Source organism: Ursus arctos, unplaced genomic scaffold (assembly GCF_023065955.2).
Source record: "Ursus arctos isolate Adak ecotype North America unplaced genomic scaffold, UrsArc2.0 scaffold_1, whole genome shotgun sequence".
NCBI lineage: Eukaryota > Metazoa > Chordata > Mammalia > Carnivora > Ursidae > Ursus > Ursus arctos.
Genome location: NW_026622763.1, coordinates 67,888,164 through 67,909,976, shown reverse-complemented (window position 1 = coordinate 67,909,976; position 21,813 = coordinate 67,888,164). Strand labels below are relative to the sequence as shown.

At 41.3% G+C, this 21,813-nt stretch overlaps 1 protein-coding gene across 6 annotated transcripts in view; it reads right to left on the bottom strand.

Annotated features, from left to right (window-relative positions):
* Nucleotides 1-21,813, bottom strand: part of MYO1B (myosin IB) — a 174,747-nt gene that overhangs the window by 40,098 nt on the left and 112,836 nt on the right. For all 6 annotated transcript variants that reach the window (XM_026492296.4, XM_048214435.2, XM_048214436.2 and 3 more), the window contains exons 8-13: nucleotides 15,321-15,419; nucleotides 14,054-14,157; nucleotides 12,502-12,649; nucleotides 12,110-12,228; nucleotides 6,549-6,635; nucleotides 5,841-5,906 (exon numbers count right to left, since the gene is read on the bottom strand). In XM_026492296.4, coding sequence (XP_026348081.2) covers nucleotides 5,841-5,906; nucleotides 6,549-6,635; nucleotides 12,110-12,228; nucleotides 12,502-12,649; nucleotides 14,054-14,157; nucleotides 15,321-15,419 — 623 coding nt within the window. The remainder of the gene's footprint in view (nucleotides 1-5,840; nucleotides 5,907-6,548; nucleotides 6,636-12,109; nucleotides 12,229-12,501; nucleotides 12,650-14,053; nucleotides 14,158-15,320; nucleotides 15,420-21,813) is intronic.

Sequence of the window (21,813 nt, the reverse complement as noted above, 5' to 3'; positions counted from 1 at the left end):
AAGTTTTAATGGTTTATTTAACAGTTAATATCCCTTCTGTTATTTGATAAGTCTATGCTTACAGAGCTATTTAAACAAAATTAAGCTAAATCTTCAAATGGTAATTAATGAGGAGAAGCAAGAGGAGAATAGTGTCCTTAGACACATTACACGGCTATGAACAGCTGGAGGTAGGCTTTGCAACGGGACTATGAAATACACACAAGCAGGTTAGAAATCAGAGGCAAAGCTTCACAATTACAACATAACTTAAGAGGTGAGTTAGAACCAAACTAGATTTCCCCTCAATATTTAAAAATTCCAGTATGAATTCCCTATTTCATAACCGCACACAGTTAATCAATAGCCATTTACTGCAAAATCCACACAGTTGGAGAAGCCATTAACACAGGAGCATGCAACAGACTGTCACTGCAAATCGTTCATACTTACTGCATTCTGGTGCAAAAAGGGACAGATTACACAAAATGCAGTCAGTTCTTAATTGGCAATGAGATTCTAAAAGTAAATACTTCTTGATAGTTATTCATTGGTGCAAATGACAGATTTTACCATTCAAGCTATGTTTCTGATTGGCATAAAACTTGAAATCAAGACACATCTCCAATCAGTTCAAAAAACAGGCCCCAGTACCTCCATGCGGTATCTGAATTGCGGTTCTGCTAGGTGTGAGCTACACAGGATAAAAACAGTTTGACTCGAATAATACTTCATACAAGTTGCTTGAAGTCCCAAGGCTTCGGGATCTAATGCTTCCAATTCTAAATTCTCAGGAAAAATAAATGATACATTCCCCCCAAAGAGTCAGAGACAAAGGCAACTGGCAGGTCATGAAAAGAGTGAAGAGATCCAGCAAAATCCAAAGCACCTCCTCTTTCTCACCACAGCAACCCACCCTGTGCTGTCCCTGCGAGGTCTCCCATCAAACATAAACAATGTGGTAAGGAGAGAACGTTCTGGAGACGGCCTAAGAAAAAACGTGTCTCTCCTCATTCCGCTGTCTAAAGAACAACAACAAAAATAGAATAGCACGATCACCAAGGCAGAAACCGGCTGACTTCCCCTCAGAAATATCTCCGCATCTATTGCCAACACACCTCACAGCCTGCAAAACATGTTACGAATCACCAGAGCAATCATTATCGCCAAACTGAAGGCAATCCCACGTCTCATGATCTACGTGTAAGCTGTTGACATTGCCCTCATGTTTTGGGAAACGGGACTTCGCAAATCATTAAAAATAACGTATAAACATTTATAATTTGCAAAAAATTAAGGAACAGCCTGGTAACAGTTTGTAGAGCTGCAACTCGCATAGGTCCGGAACATGCCCTCATGTGTACAGACACTAAATATCACCAGGTTTTCCCCGTGGGTCATTCTCCCCAGGTGGGTCTAGGAGCCACCCCCTGAATCTAAAGGCCCCACAGCAATTGGATATTTGGATACTTTTGTGTCAAGAACTGTGGGTGGCCAGCGATCCCTGCGCCAGGCGCTGTCTCCCACATGTCAGTCTCATGAATCAAAGTCTCCTCAGGAGGAAGTGGGCAGGAGCTTGAATGACTCATCTCCCCACTCATTCTCTCCCATGTTCTACCCATGCCCCATGCATGGAACGTGTCTCCACTGTCTAACTCATGTTTATCCGTAAAGACTGATTATGATAAAACTAAAACTTTGGGGAGCATCGTCGAAGAAGCATATCCAGAATTTTCCATCATACAATCTCCCTACGTGAAGCCTAGAACCATCGCCATCCACACCAGACTGCTCTAGGGAAAACAGGTACACAGCAAGGTGTCTAGGTTCTATGCTGTTTTACAGTGTGTTCACCAAGTGTGGACTGGGGTGGGAAGAACTTGCTAGGTTTAGACGTATGTAATATACCAAAATTTCAAAATCTAGGGCTTCTTTCAAGAATTCCTGAGTTTGAGTCCACCTTGTCAACATCAAACAAACAGAAAACCATACTCCCAGTGAAGTTCACAACTAGTTCACACTCTTTAAGTATCAGTTATGAACTTTCTGCTTGAGAGGATTTGAAAGATGCATTAAAAATATTGGCCTGTTACTAATTTATCTTTATTTTCTTGGCAATAGAGGAGGCTAATGATACCTTATGCTCTTTAAGAGAAGTAATATTTAAGTCTTGCACTCTTTAAATACACAACATTTTTCTTCCCAGTACATATTCAAATATGGTAAATTTTAAGAAAAACAGCACTATAGTGCTCTTGTTAAATAATTTAAAATAAGCTTTGATTAAAAAAGTTAAAAAGCAAGGATAATGATATACAGATACATATTATAAACCATATTATTTCCCATCATTTCCACTCTAAAATGTACTTAAAATTCTCCTTCCTCTGGCACATGAAGAACAAAATTAAAGGAGAAAAGCTGAAACAGAAGGTATTGCCTATAACCAGAATCAATTTTCTTTTAAAAACAATTTAGAGGGGCGCCTGGGTGGCTCAGACGTTAAGCATCTGCCTTCGGCTCAGGGCGTGATCCCGGAGTTCTGGGATCGAGCCCCACATCGGGCTCCTCTGCTGGGAGCCTGCTTCTTCCTCTCCCACTCCCCCTGCTTGTGCTCCCTCTCTCGCTGGCTGTGTCTATCTCTGTCAAATAAATAAATAAAATCTTAAAAAAAAAAAAAAACAATTTAGAAAACAAATCTCATATCATGAGACAGACTTACCAGGTTACACTGACTCTTGTTCGCCTATTAGGTTCTTTTATTTGGAACAATCATTGCATCCAGCCTATCATATTCTTACTGTATATGGGTCACTTTCAATGAGGTTCATAAGGGCAAGAGGAATAAAGAGTCCCTGATTCAAAATAACTTTGCCTGTATGAAACTAGCTCAACTGTATGAAGAGTGAAATATCCAGCCTGCTGTCCTGCTTTGGTCTACAGCACACTAATAATTTATTAGATTTTCCCAGGAAACTACCTGACATTTTTAGTACTTCTCAGATAAGCACTTTAAAAAAAGCTGAATCAATTTAGATGGGTCAACTTCGTTTTGAATTAAATTTTTTCATTTGTTACTTTATGGTGATGCTATAAATGTTTCTCAGACAGCAGTTACAAGAGCATCCAAACTTAATTGTGTGGGACTAGGAGCGTCTGGATTATAGAACTCTCTTCCTTTGCTAAACTGGACTTACGTTCAAGGAGGATTTATAATAAGATTTTTCTTCTCTATGCATTTTAACTCACTTCCTCTTATTTTTGGTATCAGTGTGTTCCACTAATCTGTTTTCCAAACTGACATCAGATCACATGCAGCCAGCAAGGCAGGGCTCTTCACGCAGCTGGCCCTGGAATGCTTTGCAGTCAAATCCATGTGTCATCATCCCATGGTTTAACGCATCAGTTTCCCTCTTCCATTTAGAGACGGACCAAAATGATTGAAAGGTTTCTACCAGCTCAGCTGAAAAAGGTTTTCATGGGAATTGTCGACAGGGTCATGAGGCAGAATTAGAAACATTAAAAATTTTTTTCTCTGAACCTTCACGGTCCAATTTTTAGAGTGATGCCCAGGGTGTTCTAAAAGGCAGAACCCTTAAGCCTTGCAGTCAAGTCTCATGGAAAAACAAAGCCAGAATTCTCTCTACACTCTATCAGTCTCTTTTCACTTGGGTAGGCAATATCCTAGAGATTTTCATTTGTGCACTGATGAGGATTCGGAATACTTCCTCCTAAGCCAGACCCTGAGTTTATACTTCAGCTTGTGGTACTTTTAAGTCCTAATTACCTGGCTACCTCATGTTCAATATGATGGACTTCCTGATGTTTCCATGTGTTCTAATTTTGCTGATAATCCAGGAAAATGTAGGATGGCACTTGAGGTGTGAATGTGAATACATTAAAAAGAAAAAAAAAGGCCTCTCTAATTCTGTATCAAAAAGCAGGTAAAAGTATCTAGAAGTGTGCAACCAAATCTCTATTCTGACTTCCCCTGAGTAAATTTAATTATAAAATAAATAATTAAGCACATTATTAAAAATCCAGATGTTTGGAAGATTAATCTGAGAAGGTTTAGGCAGGAAAATGGAGAGAACAACTAGTTATAATGAAAGACAAATCTTAATTCTTTCAAAAAACTGGAAAAAAACGCCATTTACTGCATGGAGAAGGACAATTAATTTCTCATGATTTTACAGGGGCATCGTAAGATCTGCTATAGACATGACTGGTTAGATTTGGTCTTGGTTCAAAGTTCTGGTTTGGGATCTTTTTTAGAAAAAAATTTTTTTTTTTTAAATTTCAGGATAGTTCTGAATATATTCAAGCAATTCTCCTAAAAACCTCAAATTCTTCCCTATTACCAAGAGCCCAGGGGCCTCCCTTTGCCGAGTCTGCTAAAGGGGCACCAGTACAAGTGGAGACTGTGCTGAACAGCATCTTCGAGGGGCTGGACGGGGGGGGGGGGGCAGGAGCCAGTACACGGCACAGGTGCCCCCCACTCGGCCATCCGCACACCAAACAACCCCAGGGGGCTCCCCATGCTGGCCAGCTCGGAATGATGACAAGGGCACAGAAATACAGGGCATCAGAAACATCACATTTGGGTTTTCTCCTTATTTCCAGGTACTGGGGACCCTGTGAGTTTGGGGAGAAAAGTGCCCTACAGGAGGTCTTTCATTATTTATTAAGCAGGCCTAGTGTTTAGGTCCTGAGTTTGCCCTTTGGTAGCCATGTAACCTTGGGAGAGCTACTTGACCTTCAGAGCCGCACCTCCTCACCTATAAAATAGGAATAACTGCAGCGATTTCATGACATTTTTGTGAAAATTAAATCAGACAATATATGTGCCACTTATCACAGTGCTTACATACAGTTAGCCCTCAATGACTGGACACAATATGGACTGTGATCAAACAGGGAGAAGGTACTCTCACAGAAATAAATGTTGTAAGAAAAAGACATTTGCTAGAAAGGCCTGGCTTAGCTACAGGGAAGGGGCCGATTTTTTTCTATTCTGTGAACCTGATAATTTGGAGCAGATGAAGGCTTTGGGTGGTCATTCTGGGCACCGCCTGGTTATTTAAAGGAATTCACAAATCATTACTTATGGGGAGAATAAAGAAAGGAGGAGCCTGATCTACTTGTTATTTTCCAGAACTGAACTAAAACACCACCCCTAAAAGTAGGAGTTAGTGCTTTTAAAGGTCCTTAAAATGGGGGAGGGGGAAAAAAAGTCCTCGAAATGGCTTCTAAATGCCAAAGTTAGCAAGAGGATAAATAGGAAATTCTAATCTAAGTATATAATGTTTAAATACCTAATCTGTAATAGGCATGGAGTCTTTTTAAAAAATTCATTATGAACTTCCACAGAAATTCTTTCCACCTTTGCAACAGAACTCCTATAGAAAGATCAAAGTTGGGTGAGACCAAACAAATCACTCAATCCAGACCCTCTCTGCCTGAGTCCAACAGGGATGAGGTGACCAGCTCTGGCCAGGCTCCTGGGCTCCAAGCTTTATCATGGCACCATTTTGCTTCCCTTTCTTACGAATGAACGAACGACGAAGGCACAATGTCCATATACCTTGTTGGCAATTTCACAGTGAGAATTCTGAATTTGCAATTACAAAAGTCAAATACTGATACAAGAAGTTCTTCCTTTGACTGCACTGTCTCCAGAATGCTGGCTCTCAGCACTCCACACGCACACACACGCACGCACGCACACACACACATTTTGTTACATCTGCAAGGTTTTTTTGTAGATTCAAAGTTATATTAATGAAATTTAATGTTGTTTATAGAATATGCAATTTAATTTCTAACTGTCCTGCATTAATAAAGATAATAAAAAAGCTTACCTCAAAAATTTCAAAGCCATAGATGTCCAAAACACCCATGACCTTCTTTCTCACTTTGGTCTGTGCCTTAAAAAAAGTTTAAAGTTGATGGGTTAATATGGGTCTGAAACAGAACACTAAAAGCATTCTAAGGACTATACACATATAAGTTAATTGCATCTCGCAACTAGGAGAATAATTGTAATTTAGTTTTGTTTTTTTAAATGTGATAGAATATTGGTATGGAATCTTCCAGAAATTTTAATAATAGGTGATTTATTTAAAGATGGTATTAGTGATGCGTTATTATAATAATAGATCATTCAATATTACAATATAAGCAGGGCCTTTCAAAAATCGCACTATGCTAATACCCTCATTTTACTGAAGAACGTATCACTAGCTAGAGAGGTCAAGTGACCTTTTCAGCCATGTGCGCACAAGTAGTTAGATGAACCACAACCAAGACCTGGGATGCTCTCACAGTAATTCTGCAAAGACCATTAGACCACTGATGGGTGAGATTTCTTACAACATACATGGCAAAACAAAGTAAATAGAATCCTGACAAATTCCAACATCCTATGCAAGGTAAATCCTTTTCAAGGAACAACCTTTGTAAGTGGTAATCAATTACCTGAGTATAAAATTAAAGTATCTTTAACTTAATGTTTACACTCTGAATAACATTTATGACATCTGATTTATCTGGTTATTGAAATTCAGTACCTTAATGCTTTCATTGATTCGATTTACCAACCATGAAAACAACCTGCTGTAGAGGTTTTTAGCCAGAGCGTCACGGGCATAATACGCCTATTAAAAAAAAAAGAAGGAAAGAAAAAAAAAAAGAAAATCTCATCACCCACAATTGTCACAATGCTTAATTTCAATAAAATAATAAAGGTATCTTTTAAATATTTAAAGCTCTTTTATTTGAAATTTCTTTTCAGAGGCAGTCTTCATTATACTCTGGACGAACAATCAAACCGTTAAGAGAATTGGGCAAATCATTTATACCCAATTATTATGCTTTTTTGCATCCCAGGAAACTAATTCAAAATAGTGCAAACACTTTCTCCATAAAGATATCCTTCTCTGTATTACAGAAGAGAGGAAAATCAGAGGCAATTTAGAAGTCCAACAACCGGGGAATAGTAAAATAAATAAATGAATGTCCACTGAAAGGGAAGTTACAGTTATCACAGAATGATCATTATGAAAATTAGGTAATAAAATGGAAAATGCTTATGTTTTATGAAAATAAGAAACTGTACATTTTATACGAAGACTCTATTTTTTTAACCCCTACACATAGGAAAGGAAACTCAGAGAAAAAACATGAAAATCGTTCTGACTGATGTGATCTGTAAATTTTTTCCTCCATTCAACCTTCTCAACATTTACAAAAATTCCATAACGACTAGTGTCACAATACTGTTGGACAACAGGCTGGATAAAACAAAAATAAGATGCTTTCACGTGGTTGTTCATTTCCTTGAAGCTGTTCAGAGGCACGTGACAAAGAACAGGCAGAAGACATAGTCTCGCGGACCCTGACCTTGAATGCATACACCGGAGAAAGGGAGGCTTGCCGGGGCGAACCTAAGAGCCCCCAAACACACGGGGTGTCACGTGGGTCCCACCGTGCGTACAGGAGAGATGTGCGATGCAGCGCTCCCGGGGAGGCATGCTGATGAGCGCCCGCAGCCTCCGGGGAGCAGAGCTGGAGGGTTTGCTGCTGTTTTTAACACTCTGGCCCCATGTGTGCATTTCCCTGCTTACGAGTAGAAATGTGGGCATTACTATGAAAGTAAACCATTACATTTTTAGTTTATGAAGAATTAGGTTGTATGGAAGTTCTTTTTCCACGTTTCTTTCTAAATGAAGTGTAACAACTTCAATCACACAGTCACCTCGATGGCAACGTACGGCTGCTTTAGAGCACCTTTTTTCCCCTTCACCTGACACTTCCACGCTAATCCCAAATCTTACTTCCTACATCTCAGGCAGCCACTCCAACGAGAGCTAGAAAATCCACCCAGAAGTTGGCAAACAAATAGAACCCAACCGCACAGTGTTGTCTTGGAGGGTGACGGTGGTTAATGATCCCACTGCAGAAAATGCGTGTAAATGCTGAAATAGAGGACGAGACCTGGGTTTAGACGAATGCCTTTTCTCTACCCTTCTTTCTTCTAGGTTTTACTTTCTTAAAATAGGCTGTACAAGTGCCTAGAACAGTGCCTGGCACACAGGTCTAGACATGTATTTGTATCATGATTTCTGAAGTATCCTCTTCCTTTCCCACTTGTGAGCCTATAGAACACTTTCTTCATCCTTTCTGCTTTCTTCTTATAAATTCCAGTTACATCAAACACTGTATAATCTCAAAACATCACCTATTTTTAATCAGAATGTCGTCATCGTGGCGTCTGGTTTTTTCATAGTATGCTGTCAGCTTCCAACCAACCACCGTTCCAATATGCAATTGAACTAATAGTGACAACTTACTCTGGCTCTGCTTTATATTTTTTAAAGTGTATTCACAGCCAATATATCAACCTTCTTTGCTTCCTTCCAACACGTATTTATTCCAGAAGTCTCAAACTCTAATGTTTCCAAGGACTGCTCAATAGAAGTGAATGGGAAGGAGTGGGCTCTGCAGGCATTGAAAGATGCATTCCACATTGAAGGCACTCAAATTCAAAATTTAAAAAGCAAGCAAACAAAATGAAACAGAACAACAACAATAAAACTACCTTTTTATGCCCACTGAGCTCTACCTGGCCCCAAGAGCTGCCCATCCGCCCGGCCTGACTCCCGGAGTCAGATTCATGCCACCTCATTTCCACAATAACGTCCTCCAAGGAAGGTGAAGAAATGTTTGTTCTCACTGAAGGATCACTAATGAGGTGTGTAGAACTAAGGAAGACACCAAGTGTGCTCATTGACCGACCATCTCGGATTCTAAGCACAATATGAGGAGACTACGTGTTCCACAGCTGTGTGAAGCTCACTGAGAAAGACCCTCAGTGGAATGTGCTTTGGAGACGACCGATGTTAGTCTGTGGCCCACCCTGTGGGACCTTAGGGTGGAGATCCAACCAAGATGAGTGGAGCGATCAGAGAGCAAGTGCCCAACAGCAGGAGAAAAAGGAATTAAGAGAAGGGAGAAGTGGGGGCCGATGGAATCTAGGAAGGCTTCCTGGATGAGATGTAATTACATGGAGCATTCAGACAGGCAGGAAGAATTAGCCATGGCATGTGGGTAAGGGAGAAGTAAGAGCAAAAGCACTGGGTAAAAATTATTATGGCACTTAGAGAACTCAGCAGGGAATAAACTGAGATCAATTGTGTAGGGTCAGATTATGTGGGGCGGTGGAAGCCAAGGAGAGAGGATGTGGCAGAAGCTGAATGACAGCTCTGTCTTGAGTGTCTATCATTCACTATCCGTTGCTGTATCTGAGGAAAGATTGAAATGCCTTGGGCAGAATGAGGAACGGGCGATAAAGATGATAATGGGGCCCAAGAATGGAAGTTATGAGGAAATGTTAGTAAAACAAATTATTTCTCGCTAGAATAGAAACCTTTTAGGCAATAAGATCGGTAGAAACCTAAACCCTACATTAAAAAAAAAAAAGAAGAACTTGAATAAGGAGCTGAAAAATCAAGGACCTCAAGCCAAATTCTTTTATGCCAAAGGTTAAAAGAATATGGAAAAGTTTAACCCAGGGATGCAAGGCGACTCACGCCCATGAAGTAGGAAGCACCTGGGCCTGGCTTCCGTAGAGGATGGTTAAAAGGCAAGACCAAAACACACAATAAACACGCCACAATATATCCACATATACATTCCACATATGTCCACATATACGTGGATACTCCTAAAGGGGTTTCTTAAACAGCAGGCGTTTTCTCTTTGCAATAGCACGTACTTAACGATCCCCACTCTGGCTATTCAAAACATCTCAACTCAGTGTGACCTTCAATATGGTGGTTCTCAAAATGTGGTCCCCGGACCAGTGGCAGCGGCAGCAGCACTGGACATGTGAGACGTGCACAGTCCTCAGTCCTACCGCAGACGCGCTGAATCCAACGCGCCAGAGGCACGGCCTGCAAACCGGGTTTGGCCAGCCCTCCAGGGGGTACTCATGTGCACTCAAGTTTGAGAACCGCCTCCACACTTAACCTCTCCAGCCGCGTTGCTCTGAACCCATTTCACAAGTCTAAAGCCACAGCCGAGCCCGACCCACCCGCTCCCAGACGCCGACTCCTTTTCCCACTGTTTTCTTTCTGAAATGTGCTTTTGCACTGGGTGTTATATGCAAGTAATGAATCATGGAACTTTACATCAAAAACTAGGGATACTGTATGGTGACTAACATAATATAATAAAAAATAAATAAAAGAAACAAAAAAAGAAGAAGAAGAAATGCGCTTTTGCCCATTCTTTCTACAGCTAAACCCTTCAAGACTGGCTCGGAAACCGTCTTCTCTATGAAGTCTCCTTTCACCCCTTCTGCCGCTGCTCACGGGGCCTGTGCTGAGCAGGCTCAATGAATTTTTCTTGATTAAGTCAGTCACTCACCATCTGACTTCGCATTAGTAAGCTTGCCCTGGACAGATAGGATAATTTAGGAAGAAGGACGCACAACAGTTATAGCTAGAAAACTTACATATACACAAAGTTATAGTATTTTTCACAGTCAAAACAGCTCACCTAAAATAAAAAACCAACACTGAAAGAAAGCTACAGGCACACAGGCACCCTTGGGTCAGTGGCAGAGACTAGTTCAGAGTTGTCAAGAGGAGGTAAATCCGCCTACTGTCTTACAGATGCTTAAGGCCACTTACAAAGAGGAGGAGAACACAGCTGGACTACTACGGGGGGAGAATAATGTAGGGCTCTGTGCGAAAGGTCCCGAATTAGTCCTTTACTTCCAGCCCAGATCAGCGCTGACTGGTGAGAAAATGTCTAAGCCGTAGAACAAAGGGTTTATAGTGAAAAGGATTCCAGAAGATGCCTTGGTATAACAGCCACACACGCACCCATCCGTCCATCCCTTCATCCACTTAGCTTGAACCAAAGGACAGAAGAAATACGCAACTCAGACTTGTGTCTTAGAAAGACTTCACTGGCTTCAGATGGACAGTAGACAAGAAGGCAGGCAGGGAGGCCAGTTTGGCCATTTGACCACACACTGGCTTCTCCCACTGTGTTCTCCAAATCGGTGAAGGGCAATTCTGTTCTCCCAGTTGCCTGGGTGAAAGTGTCGGGGGTCACCCTTGACTCTTCTCTTTCTCTCATACTGCCTATCAAGTCAGCAGCACATCTCACGGCTCTACCTTCAAACGACACCCAGACCCACTTCTCACTCCACAGCTACGACCTGGCGAAGCTACCATCATTTCTAGGCTAGCACACAATTCCTTGCAGCTCCGTGAACTGAATGTATGTGTAGTGTATGTGTAGTCCCTCCTCCCCACCCCAAATCCTCTGTTGAAGCCCTTATCCCCAATCGGACGGAATTTTGAGGTGGAGCCTTTAGGAGATAGTTAGGTTTAGAAGTTAGATGAGGTCATGAGGGTAGAGCTCCCAAGATGGGATCAGTGTTCCTTATGAGGGGATGAGGACATCCACGCATTCTCCCTTCCTCCACCCCTGCCGTGTGAAGAGGATACAGCAAAAAGGTGGCTGTTTGTCACCCAGGAAGATGGTCCTCACCAAGAATGCGACCGTGCTGGCCCCCTGATCTCAGACTTCTAGCCTCCAGAACTATGAGGAATAAACGGGTTTTTTTTTGTTTAAGCCACCCAGACAATGGCATTCTGTTACAGCAGCCCAAACTAAGACACCTGCTTGTGCCCCTCCTCCCCCTACACTCTGCTCGCCACCCTGCACCCAGAATGACCCTTTGAAATATGGCAGGTCCTACCACTGGTGTCATTTGCCAGCTCACTCAGACCTGACCTCTGGCCCCAGCACTGTGGGTCTCCCTTACGCTGCTCTAATTTTTCTCTTTGTCTGCTGCTAGCTTGCTATATAAATTTATTTATTGACCAGGTCTGCTGCCTATTGTCTGACTCCTCCTCCTGCCAAAATATGAAGCTCCACAAGGCAAGGATCCCTATCTGCTTAGTTTGCTGCTGTGCCCCCAGTGCTCAGGACGAGGCCTGCAACCTCCTGACAGTTCACAGAACAGCCTGCAAAATAAAAAGTTTGTTTCCACTTAAATACGAGTATCACAGACTTTTTAAAAACTCACTTCTGGGCATTATGCTTCACCCACCTGAGCCACGTTCAGTGTAGTTGAAACCTTCTCCTGCTTGGCCTCAACCGTTCGGAAGCTGAATGCTCGTTCTAGAACGGACTGATCGATGCCGGTCAACTCACAGATTTCCTTTAACTCTGTGGGGGGACGGACACAGACAGTGACTGCCCGGGTGCTGCTAAAAATCATTTTTAAGGCTTACGGTGTTCTTTCTAAATCACATTCAAACCGAATAGTGTAAAATTTATAACTCAAAAGACTTAACACTCCTCTCTAATTATGTTTCTGTAGAGTTTCACTGGTAAGTGTTTTCGAACCCGTGAGAAGCAGAAGTCTTACTTTCTAGATTAAAAATTGGGCAGAAGTTCAAAGCAAGTTTGCTAAACAAGGCTGACTCTCCCCTGACTTACCATTTTTGTCTTTGATTTTGCTTTCATCTAAACCATTCACTCGAGATTCGGGCTTGAACTCGATGTTCCCCAGTTTCAACACCGCGGCCACCACCTCCAAGACTGACTCGGCTTCATGATCCATAAAACCCACAATCTGCATGGCGTTCTGGGGGCGGGGGAGAAAAGCAGCTGTTTTCTTTCTATCATTCTTTTATTATTATTATTATTATTATTATTTACTGAATCTGATAACCAATTCGTTTCTGAAAAAAATAACAATGAAAAGACCAAGTTTCCGAGAATAAGCTCTACAAAAGGCAAACCTATTAACAGACCTGACGTAGCACCAGTGCGGGGCTCTGACTTGCTCAGTGGTTTCATGCTGCGATTCAAGCATCCCCAGGGCAGTGGGCGTGCTGTGGCAAGGGGGTGCAAGGGTGCAGAGAGGAACGTGGAGGAACAGGAGGCTGAGAGCTGAGCCTTGAGTTCTAACCCATTTCGTCTGCAGCAGCTCTGTGTGTGTGTGTGTATGTGTGTGTGTTTGTGTGTGTACGCGCACGCCCATGTGTGTATGCATGTGCATATGTATCTTTTTTTACACTGGGTTCTGATGCTAGAAAGAAAACCAAACAAAAAGCTTTTTATAACCTCCTACATAAAACCTCCCTGGTTTATTTTACCTGAGAAAAACTGGTTTGCAAAGGTGAAGTGCCTGACCCGAGGCATTACAGGGAACAAGGAACATTCCATTAGTCATAAACTTTTATTGAATGCCAATGATTTGCCAGGCAAAGCATTACAGAACTGGACTTGAACCCAACTCTTAAATCATGTCGAAAAATCAATAGGCTTCCCATACGAGGATGTTTACAGAGTTTTAACAAATTATATACTTTTTGGTCATGGAAAATTTCTAACATATACAGTAATACAGAGAGCAGGAAAAGAACCCCATGTCATTTCACTCAGCCCTGAAGATGTGCGGCCGGTCCCTTTTCAGCTGATCTGACCTTCTCCCCTGCCTCCTCACCACCACAGCTGTCCCAGTGGGCAGAAAAGTACAGTTACTATAGCATGTCCTACTAGGAGTAATTTTCAAAGTGCCACATAAACACAGAAGTTAGGATAGTGTGTAAAATAATTCATTTTCTAATGAGCATGAAATGCCAATCATGCTGGTTTACATATGATTTTTGGAAAAATATGTAAAAACATGAATTTCTTTCTCAAAAAAGTATTGATTTAATGCTTTTCTAGGACAGTTTTCACAGTTGTACATTAACTACTAAGCCATGGCTATGAAAATATTTGATTTAAATACAGCATTAAAAGAGTCCGGATAATATAAGAAAGGTCCTTTTGATAAACAGTAAAATCGCACGCTCTAGTAAAGCATGGGCCTTTAAAATATTGTATGATTTTAATAAGAATATAAGAAATTCTTGCATAATTCTAAAACCTTAGGGTGCATGAGTTAGACGTCTGAGAAAACAGAATTGTTACCAATTCCAAATGAGCAATACAGTGTCACCCGTTTTGAAGAGCAATGGAAGGACTGTAGCTTGCTTACCCTCACAGTTCTGAAATTTGCTGCGTCATCCACTCCATTAACTTTGGCAGAGTCCAAACTCAGGTAGTTATATCTGCTGAAATCCCGCTCGAGTGTAAGTTTATCTATTGAATCATGCACACAAGTTGATAAGTTACTTCAATAAATCTATGCATCTTTAACATCTCATTCCTTAACACCTCCAGATAGAATGACTTTCGTATTAGGTACTCAATCAACAGAACAAAAATTGATACCCAAATATTAACAGCATTTTTCTAAAATCTACCTTTACCACTGTTGTACATATTTCAAACTGCTTTTTTTTTTACATTTATTCGTAGTAAGTGCCTTCCATATTTTTATAATTTAAACATCTTCAATGCAGTATTTCATTATAACGTATCAGATATCTGCCTAGTGATTCCCATGCCACTGGACATGAGGGCAGTGATAAAGGTCTTCATACGAAGTGTTCTTTGGAGTCTTCTGAATTACTGCATTGAGATCTATTCCAAAAAATGGTGCGCCTGTGCAGTGGGCTCCGATCATTTCATGACTTATTCTGGATTGCGAACTAGTCCCCAGGAAGAAGTCCTCACTTTGAAGTGCCACCCACACGCCCTAAGCAGACCAGGGCCCGACAACTCTGCCAGCTTTGTCCTTTTTCATGACTTTTGCTAATACACACGTATAGTGAATGCATCAGTGCTGTTTTAGTTTACGCTCGTTGATAATTAGTGAGGATGATGCCCCAAATGCTGTTTACTTTCCATAGTTCTCATTTGGACTATTTGTTCAAAACTTTCATCAATTAGCTATTAGTTTATTGGATACTCTTCTGATGGACTTCTATGAATTCCCTAAAATAGCCAAAGGTCTGATTTTTAACTCTTTTATCAATTACAAATGTTTTCCCACTATGTTTAATTTTCACTGAGCAAATTTTTTTTTTTTTAACAATTGTTCTCATCTCCTGCTCCCTCCTAATTTCCTCTTCCTGAGTGGAACAATTATATGCTTCCATTTTATTGTTTAAAATTATGATTTCTCCCCCCCCCCCCCCAATATTTCGTTAGTGCTTCGAGTTAGCCATCTGAGACCTGTGCCCAGCCTCCGGTGAGGTACGGGGATATTCAGCAAGCAAATGCTGGGGCAGGATGACAGAAGCAAGCAGCCCATGTTCTTCACCTCAACCACAGGCAGGGAAACATTTTAAGAACATGAAAAAGAATGCTCTGGGAAATGCTGTGACACTAAAAATGAAAGCACAGGCACAGGGACTTACTGAGGAGCTCTTCAGAGGCACCAGAGAGCAGCTGATAGAACACATGGAAGTTTCTTTCACCTCTTGGTTGCTTCACAACTCGAGACTTCTCTAAAAGATCTAAAGAGGAGAAAAGAGTCAAATTGTCATGTATTTTTAATTTTGCTTTTCAAATCCAGCATGGTTCTTCTTATCCACACACCCCCCTCACTTTCTTTTTCACTTTCTGTTTTATATTAATGAAACAATAACAGAAGCTACATTTTCCATTCTTCCTTCAGGAAGAAGCCCAGCTCCAACTAAAATCACCAAATTAAACTAACCAGGTTCTTGTCGAACAATTGCGAATATAAAGAGTAAGGTCAGCAATACGTTTGACGAGCTGATTAAAGACGATACAGTCTGTGTCTTAAGGTTCTCTTGGTTTTATGTAATATGTGATGACATTAAGTTCTTCAAACACAGCATTACAAAGCTAAGCAATGGAATTCAGCCATTCAGTTATGAATCCACTGAATAATTATGAAGTTAATGTTCCTGAGATCTTACTATGCGCTAAGTGCTTTATATCTCATTGTTACCGCATTGAATCCTCACAGCCGTTTTATCAAGTATTATTTAACAGATGAAAAAAACAGTCCAAGAGTTTAAGCAGGATTTGAAATCAGGCCGTGTGATCCAAATGCAAACCCCACCTCATCATATCCACACAGCCTGCCACCTGGGATAAGGGAAGCACATTTTCTGGATATTTCTATGTCTTAGAGAATGAAAAGGTGCTTTTTATCTCATGAAATTTGGGGTGGTTATGTGGCAGCATATTTTCCTTGGTTCCAGGTACTTTTTCATCCAATAATTTGATGTCTTATCAAATTTCCAAACTTTCGTCCAAAACTGAAGGACAGAAGGAAGGAGGGAGGGAGAAAGAAGCCAACCAACCAGAAAAGAGCCACGGTGGCAATATACAAGAGATGTCAAAGTACAGTGGCAGACTATTTCACCTGAACTCCTGCTTATCACCGACCAGTGACCTAAAAGAGGGTCTGGATCCTGTGGGCAAAAGCCAAATTTAGTTGTAAAATTCCAAAACGATCACCCCATTATTAATTCTAGAGAACAGACACATCTGAATTCTTTTTTTTTTTTTTTTAAGATTTTATTTATTCACTCGACAGAGAGAAACACAGTGAGAGAGGGAATACCAGCAGTGGGAGTGGGAGAGGGAAAAGCAAGCTTCCCGCTGAGCAGGGAGCCCGATGCGGGGCTTGATCCCAGAACCCTGGGATCATGACCTGAGCCGAAGGCAGACACTTAACGACTGAGCCACCCAGGCGCCCCCAGACATATCTGAATTCTAATCAGGTTGAAATCTAAACATTATCAAAGGAATGAGGGAGAGAAGTTGTACAATTTCTCTGGGAATGGACGCTGAACTTCTCAATTTGTATTTCTGGAATCCACAGTAGCATGTAAAAAGGAGGCTAGGTAAAGTTAAAGAGTGCAGCTTTGATGAATGAGAAGTCCTAGGGGCCTCCCAATACCCGAGGTCATTTGTAAGAATGCAGAGATGGGTTGCAAGGACACATAAAATTAAAAACAAGAACAAAAATACATAAATTCAAAAATCATAGGAACCAGGATGCTCCGGACTTTTAATCTTCACCTCCAGCTCTCATCTGATTTGGATGACTGCCAGTGCCCTCAAATCGTACACAGAGAGTAAGGAAGACGTCATATTTAGCAAAAAGGAAGAAAACAGAAATTGAAGAGCACAAGTGAGACAAGATTTCAAAAAGAAGGGATTGTGTACTATTCGTCATCTCTAAGGACTGCATGTTTCAGTTTATAAGTAAATACTGACATACAAAGCAGAAGACAGAATAAGCGGGTAAGATAAGAATGCAGTACGACTGTACTTATTAGCATGTGACCAAGATCCTATGGGGTTCTAGGAGTATAGGCACAGTTTTGAAAGAAAAAATCCACAGAGCATGGGCAGATTCTCCATTAGGAAGCTAATCTTTAGAGCAAATTTCTCAAGCCTAGAAACAAGTAACTTAACTACATGAAAAATATAAACAAATGCTACAGGTCACTTTATCTGCTCATGTACAATTCCTCCAGTCGGCTCACTTAATGCTCACCCACTATGCGCTGGAACAATTGGGAAATGCAACCAGCACCAACTGCAAATATGAAGACCTTCTTCCTCGTGGCCTACATGAGTCACACATGCTACGATTACTCCCACCACCCAAACCAACAGCAGCAGTTCTTTCCAAGGTGGGATGTCTAGGCCCTCAAGAGAGAGCAGGAGATGGGGGTGAGGAAGGCAGAATGACCATGTGTTTGGGTCAAAGCCCACAAACCCCAGGCTCTTCCATAGCGTTAGGAGTCCTGTCACACACCTTGCAAGCATTGGCAGCCTGCTGCCCTCTTGTTTCCTGACGACAAACAATAGTTTGATGGCACCTATCCAATCACATTCCAACAAGCCAACCGTGGTACTTCAAGACATGAAAAAATGCCCTCAAAACATGACAGGGCCACACTGCAAAAGCTGCACACTGGCCAGCCTCAGGTCAGGCACTTTTTGAACAAATGCTCACAGAAAGTGGAGAGTATACAACAACGATGGCTAGAAGATTCAGCAGATAACAGCCACCAAGTTAAAGAATAATATTCGCGTGCGCACAGTGTGGAAAGGAATGTTGGCCAATGTACTTCTTGAACCACACATGCTGATATGATCGGCAATGACTATCACATTCAAATGTGAAACATAATACGATGTGTGTTTAAAAGGAAAGGTGCAAAGGGGAAGCAGGATGGGAACTTTCACTGACCTTCTGCTATGCACTTGGTGCCTTTCATTCATTAACATATTCGGCCCCGAATACTCCCATGAGGTTGGTTTTATAATCCCTATTTTATAGATGAGAAAACGAGGCTCACATCACGCTGTTACCAAGTGACAGAGCCAGAATTCAAAGCTTTAGGTGACTAAGATATCATGCTTATGCTGTTTGTAATTTTCTAGCAAAAAGGATGCAAAATCCATAAACACTAGGAAAGGCTGTACTTTACATAAAATATATGACTTCACCTAAGCAACTCAATCACAAAATGACAAACCTTTCATTACAAAGCAGTTGAAGGTTTTAGCACCTAAACGCTTAGTCTATTACTCTAGAGCCTTCTAGTCTTTATGACTTTTCTCGTGTGTTACAAGCTTCCAGGTAGAAAAGCAATCAGGGAAAAGGTTTGCCCCAAAATAATTGACTAATGCTTAAAATCATTCCCTATTCATTTTTAATGGGCATGCACCAACATAATCTAAGAGTATGAAGCCATATCAAACAATTACTCAAAGTACAGAACATATAAAGACTTGCCACCTGATCATTTCAATTTACTGAATGCTCCCCTGAATTAGTCAAAGCAAACACTGGCTCAGCCCTCTCTTTGGCTTCACACGCTCCCGCCACCACTGACTGAGCCTCTGCTAACAAGATTTAGTAAAGAAGAGAGCAGGATATGCTGAGTATAGAGAAGAGAGTATTACGTCTCCGTGTATTCCAGTGCAGATACATTTCCCTCTCAAAATATATATTTAAGTTCATATTAAATTGATACAAACTTGAGTTTTAAGGGAGGAGACAGACCCATTAAGCCACCCTAAAGGGGAAAACCAACAGACAGGGACAGAGAAAACTCTGGAGTCAGAACTTCCCCACCTACCCCACCATACCACTGCCAACCTATTACCAGAACCAGGCCCTCATTCAGGGGCTTTCGAAGTTTTACTAATTACCAGTGAGGCGAGGGCACGGACATGTGCCTGTGCACTGCATAGGCCAACCTCCTCACAATACAGACATGAAAGGAGTAAAATGTCCATGTTTGCACCTGCTGGAGAAGGAAGTCTTCTAACTGGCAAAAGAATAGCAAGATAAGTAGCAATTGGGAAGAAGAAAACTTGACATTACTTTAGAACATAACAGATTAAAGATTAGATAGTTTGATCCAATTTATTTTATGTATAGTCTCTCTTCCTGGGGAAAAAAAAAAAAAAGGAAACAATCCATCCAAGTCCAAGACTTAAGGAATAATCGGCTTGGTCTCAGTTTTGCCAAGAAGACCAGAATGACAATGGAAGCCCGTGACACACAACTCTGGCCAAGCCGCAGAGATCCTGTGCTCCTTTCCAGCTGCTCAAGGTAAGTATTACGAAAAAAGTGTTTGGGCGGCATTTAGCTTTTCCAATCAATTTATGCCCCTTCACTGCTGCACTTAGCCATAACAATGGGCCTGCGATCTAAGTAGCAGATGTGTTAGTGAGCCCAACCGATGGTGGTTTCAGTGGAAAAGAGACTATGAGCTTAAGTCTGCTCACGTATTAGGGCATACATTCTCAAGTCAACCCTCTACTTTTTCTGGAAATAGACAACAAAATCCTTTAGGCTGACAATCAGGAAGTTTCACTAATAACAAATTTCAAAGTCAAAAAGACGGGGGTTGGGGGGCGCCTGGGTGGCTCGGTCAGTTAAACGTCTGCCATTGGCTCAGGTCATGATCCCAAGGTCCTGGGATTGAGCTCCAAATTGGGCTCTCTGCTCAGTGGGGAGCCTGCTTTTCTCTCTCCCTATACCCCTTCCCATGTTTGTGCGCTCTCTCTCTCTCAAATAATAAATAAATAAATAAATAAATAAATAAATAAATAAATAAACTCTTTAAAAAAAAAAGGGCGAAGGTCTTCTTACAAATCGCGCATTGCGCATGTGTGTTACAGTGAACCAGAGCACCTGCGAACAGTCGCCGCGGGGCTCTCAGCCTGGGTGTCACACGGAGCTCCATCTGCATGCAGCTCATGGGCCTTGAGACATGTGAACCACCTGGCGTGCCACATTACAGTTTTCCCTTACCTCCACCTCTATGGCAGCATGGGAAATTTTAAGAAATCAGCTTCCAGTTTTACTCAAAAGCCAGTATCCTAAAGTATAAAATCAGCGATAAAGATAGCTGGACCTGCTCCATGAGAAGCTGTGAAAAGGCATCTGGTGTCTGCGCGCGAAACATTAACTGGGGCTTTAAAACACCAGGACAACTTGGCTTATTATCTACTTAATCAACTACTGTTTCTGATTAGGATCTGTTTATATACATATAGCATATATGTATTTTCACAACAAATTTCTTCCTAACGCAAATTTAATGTTTATCTAATAATTAAAAATTTGCTCATATATGTACATACCTGAATCTAAAACTCCATACCCAACCCTGAAATAAAATTAATGAAATATAGCCCATAGTATATTATTAGATATACTATCCTAATTAATTTAGATATATTTAACATCTGACGTCTTCTATGTTTGTATATAATCTTGTTTCGTGGTAAACATATTTCACAGTAAACATATTTTTGTAATAGAAAAACCACCAAAGTAAAACTGAGGTGAAGGAAAGCATCAATTTTTATACAAAGCCATCCACAACACAGTAACAACTGCTCTTTGAAATTTGTTTTATTGCTATATGCATACTCCACAACCAATGGTGGATTATTTCTACCTTCTGAATACTAAAGCACTCTGAATACTGAAGCACTAAGAAAGCCCAGTCTTGTGTTATAAACTAGACAATGCATTGTCTTGATTTTTGGTGAATTTCAATCCTAAAGAAGACAGGTTAAACACAGACACTGTTAACTGATGAAACTTCACTAGCTGTTGAGAACTGACTCATGGATGGGTAGTCTCCAAAGCCACCTCAATCTATACATATTCTCAGGAAACAAAGCAGTGCGGAGTTTCCTCTAGGAAGTGTTCCAGCTGGCTGGCTGTTTTGCTCCTAACTTGTCATCAATTATATCAAAGATATGATATAAAAGGAAAAACAAAGCTATAAATCTCAAACCATTTAAAAGAGTAAAACAATATTCCATATCCTACAAATGGCATGGATGTGTCATATATATAAACATGTCATGAGATAGATAGCACATAAAAGTGTAAGCCAATTGTACCATAAATTCAAAAGAAATATAGACTAGGAATTCAGAGAGATTGGCTCCATCCGCCACCTGCCCTGTGGGCGGGGTGGGTGCTTCTTCCTGCTCTACTGATTCCTTGTGGGAGGATCTCTCTCAGCCCCTTACTCACTCCTCACCAAGCAGGGGGAAGGATGGCTCTGAGTAGGGAGGTTTAGAGAGGGGAATGAGCATGCACATACTGTTCAGCCCTCTGGATCCCCACATGGCATTCACGGTCAGCCCTACTCGCCAGCGTGGTCTAAGAAAACTGGGGCAATGCACACATGGAGAGGCCAGAGGTGGCTTAATTCTGTCAATGCCTGCCTAACTGCCAGGCTGCCAGATGACTCCTAGCACACCTGCCTGGATGAGAAACCAAAAGCCACTTTCTTCAACCTTGCCTCTAACAGTAATAAATGTGCTTCCTCACCAGCTTGATTCCTGTGCCTATTTTTCATGATGCCAGACTAGGTGGGG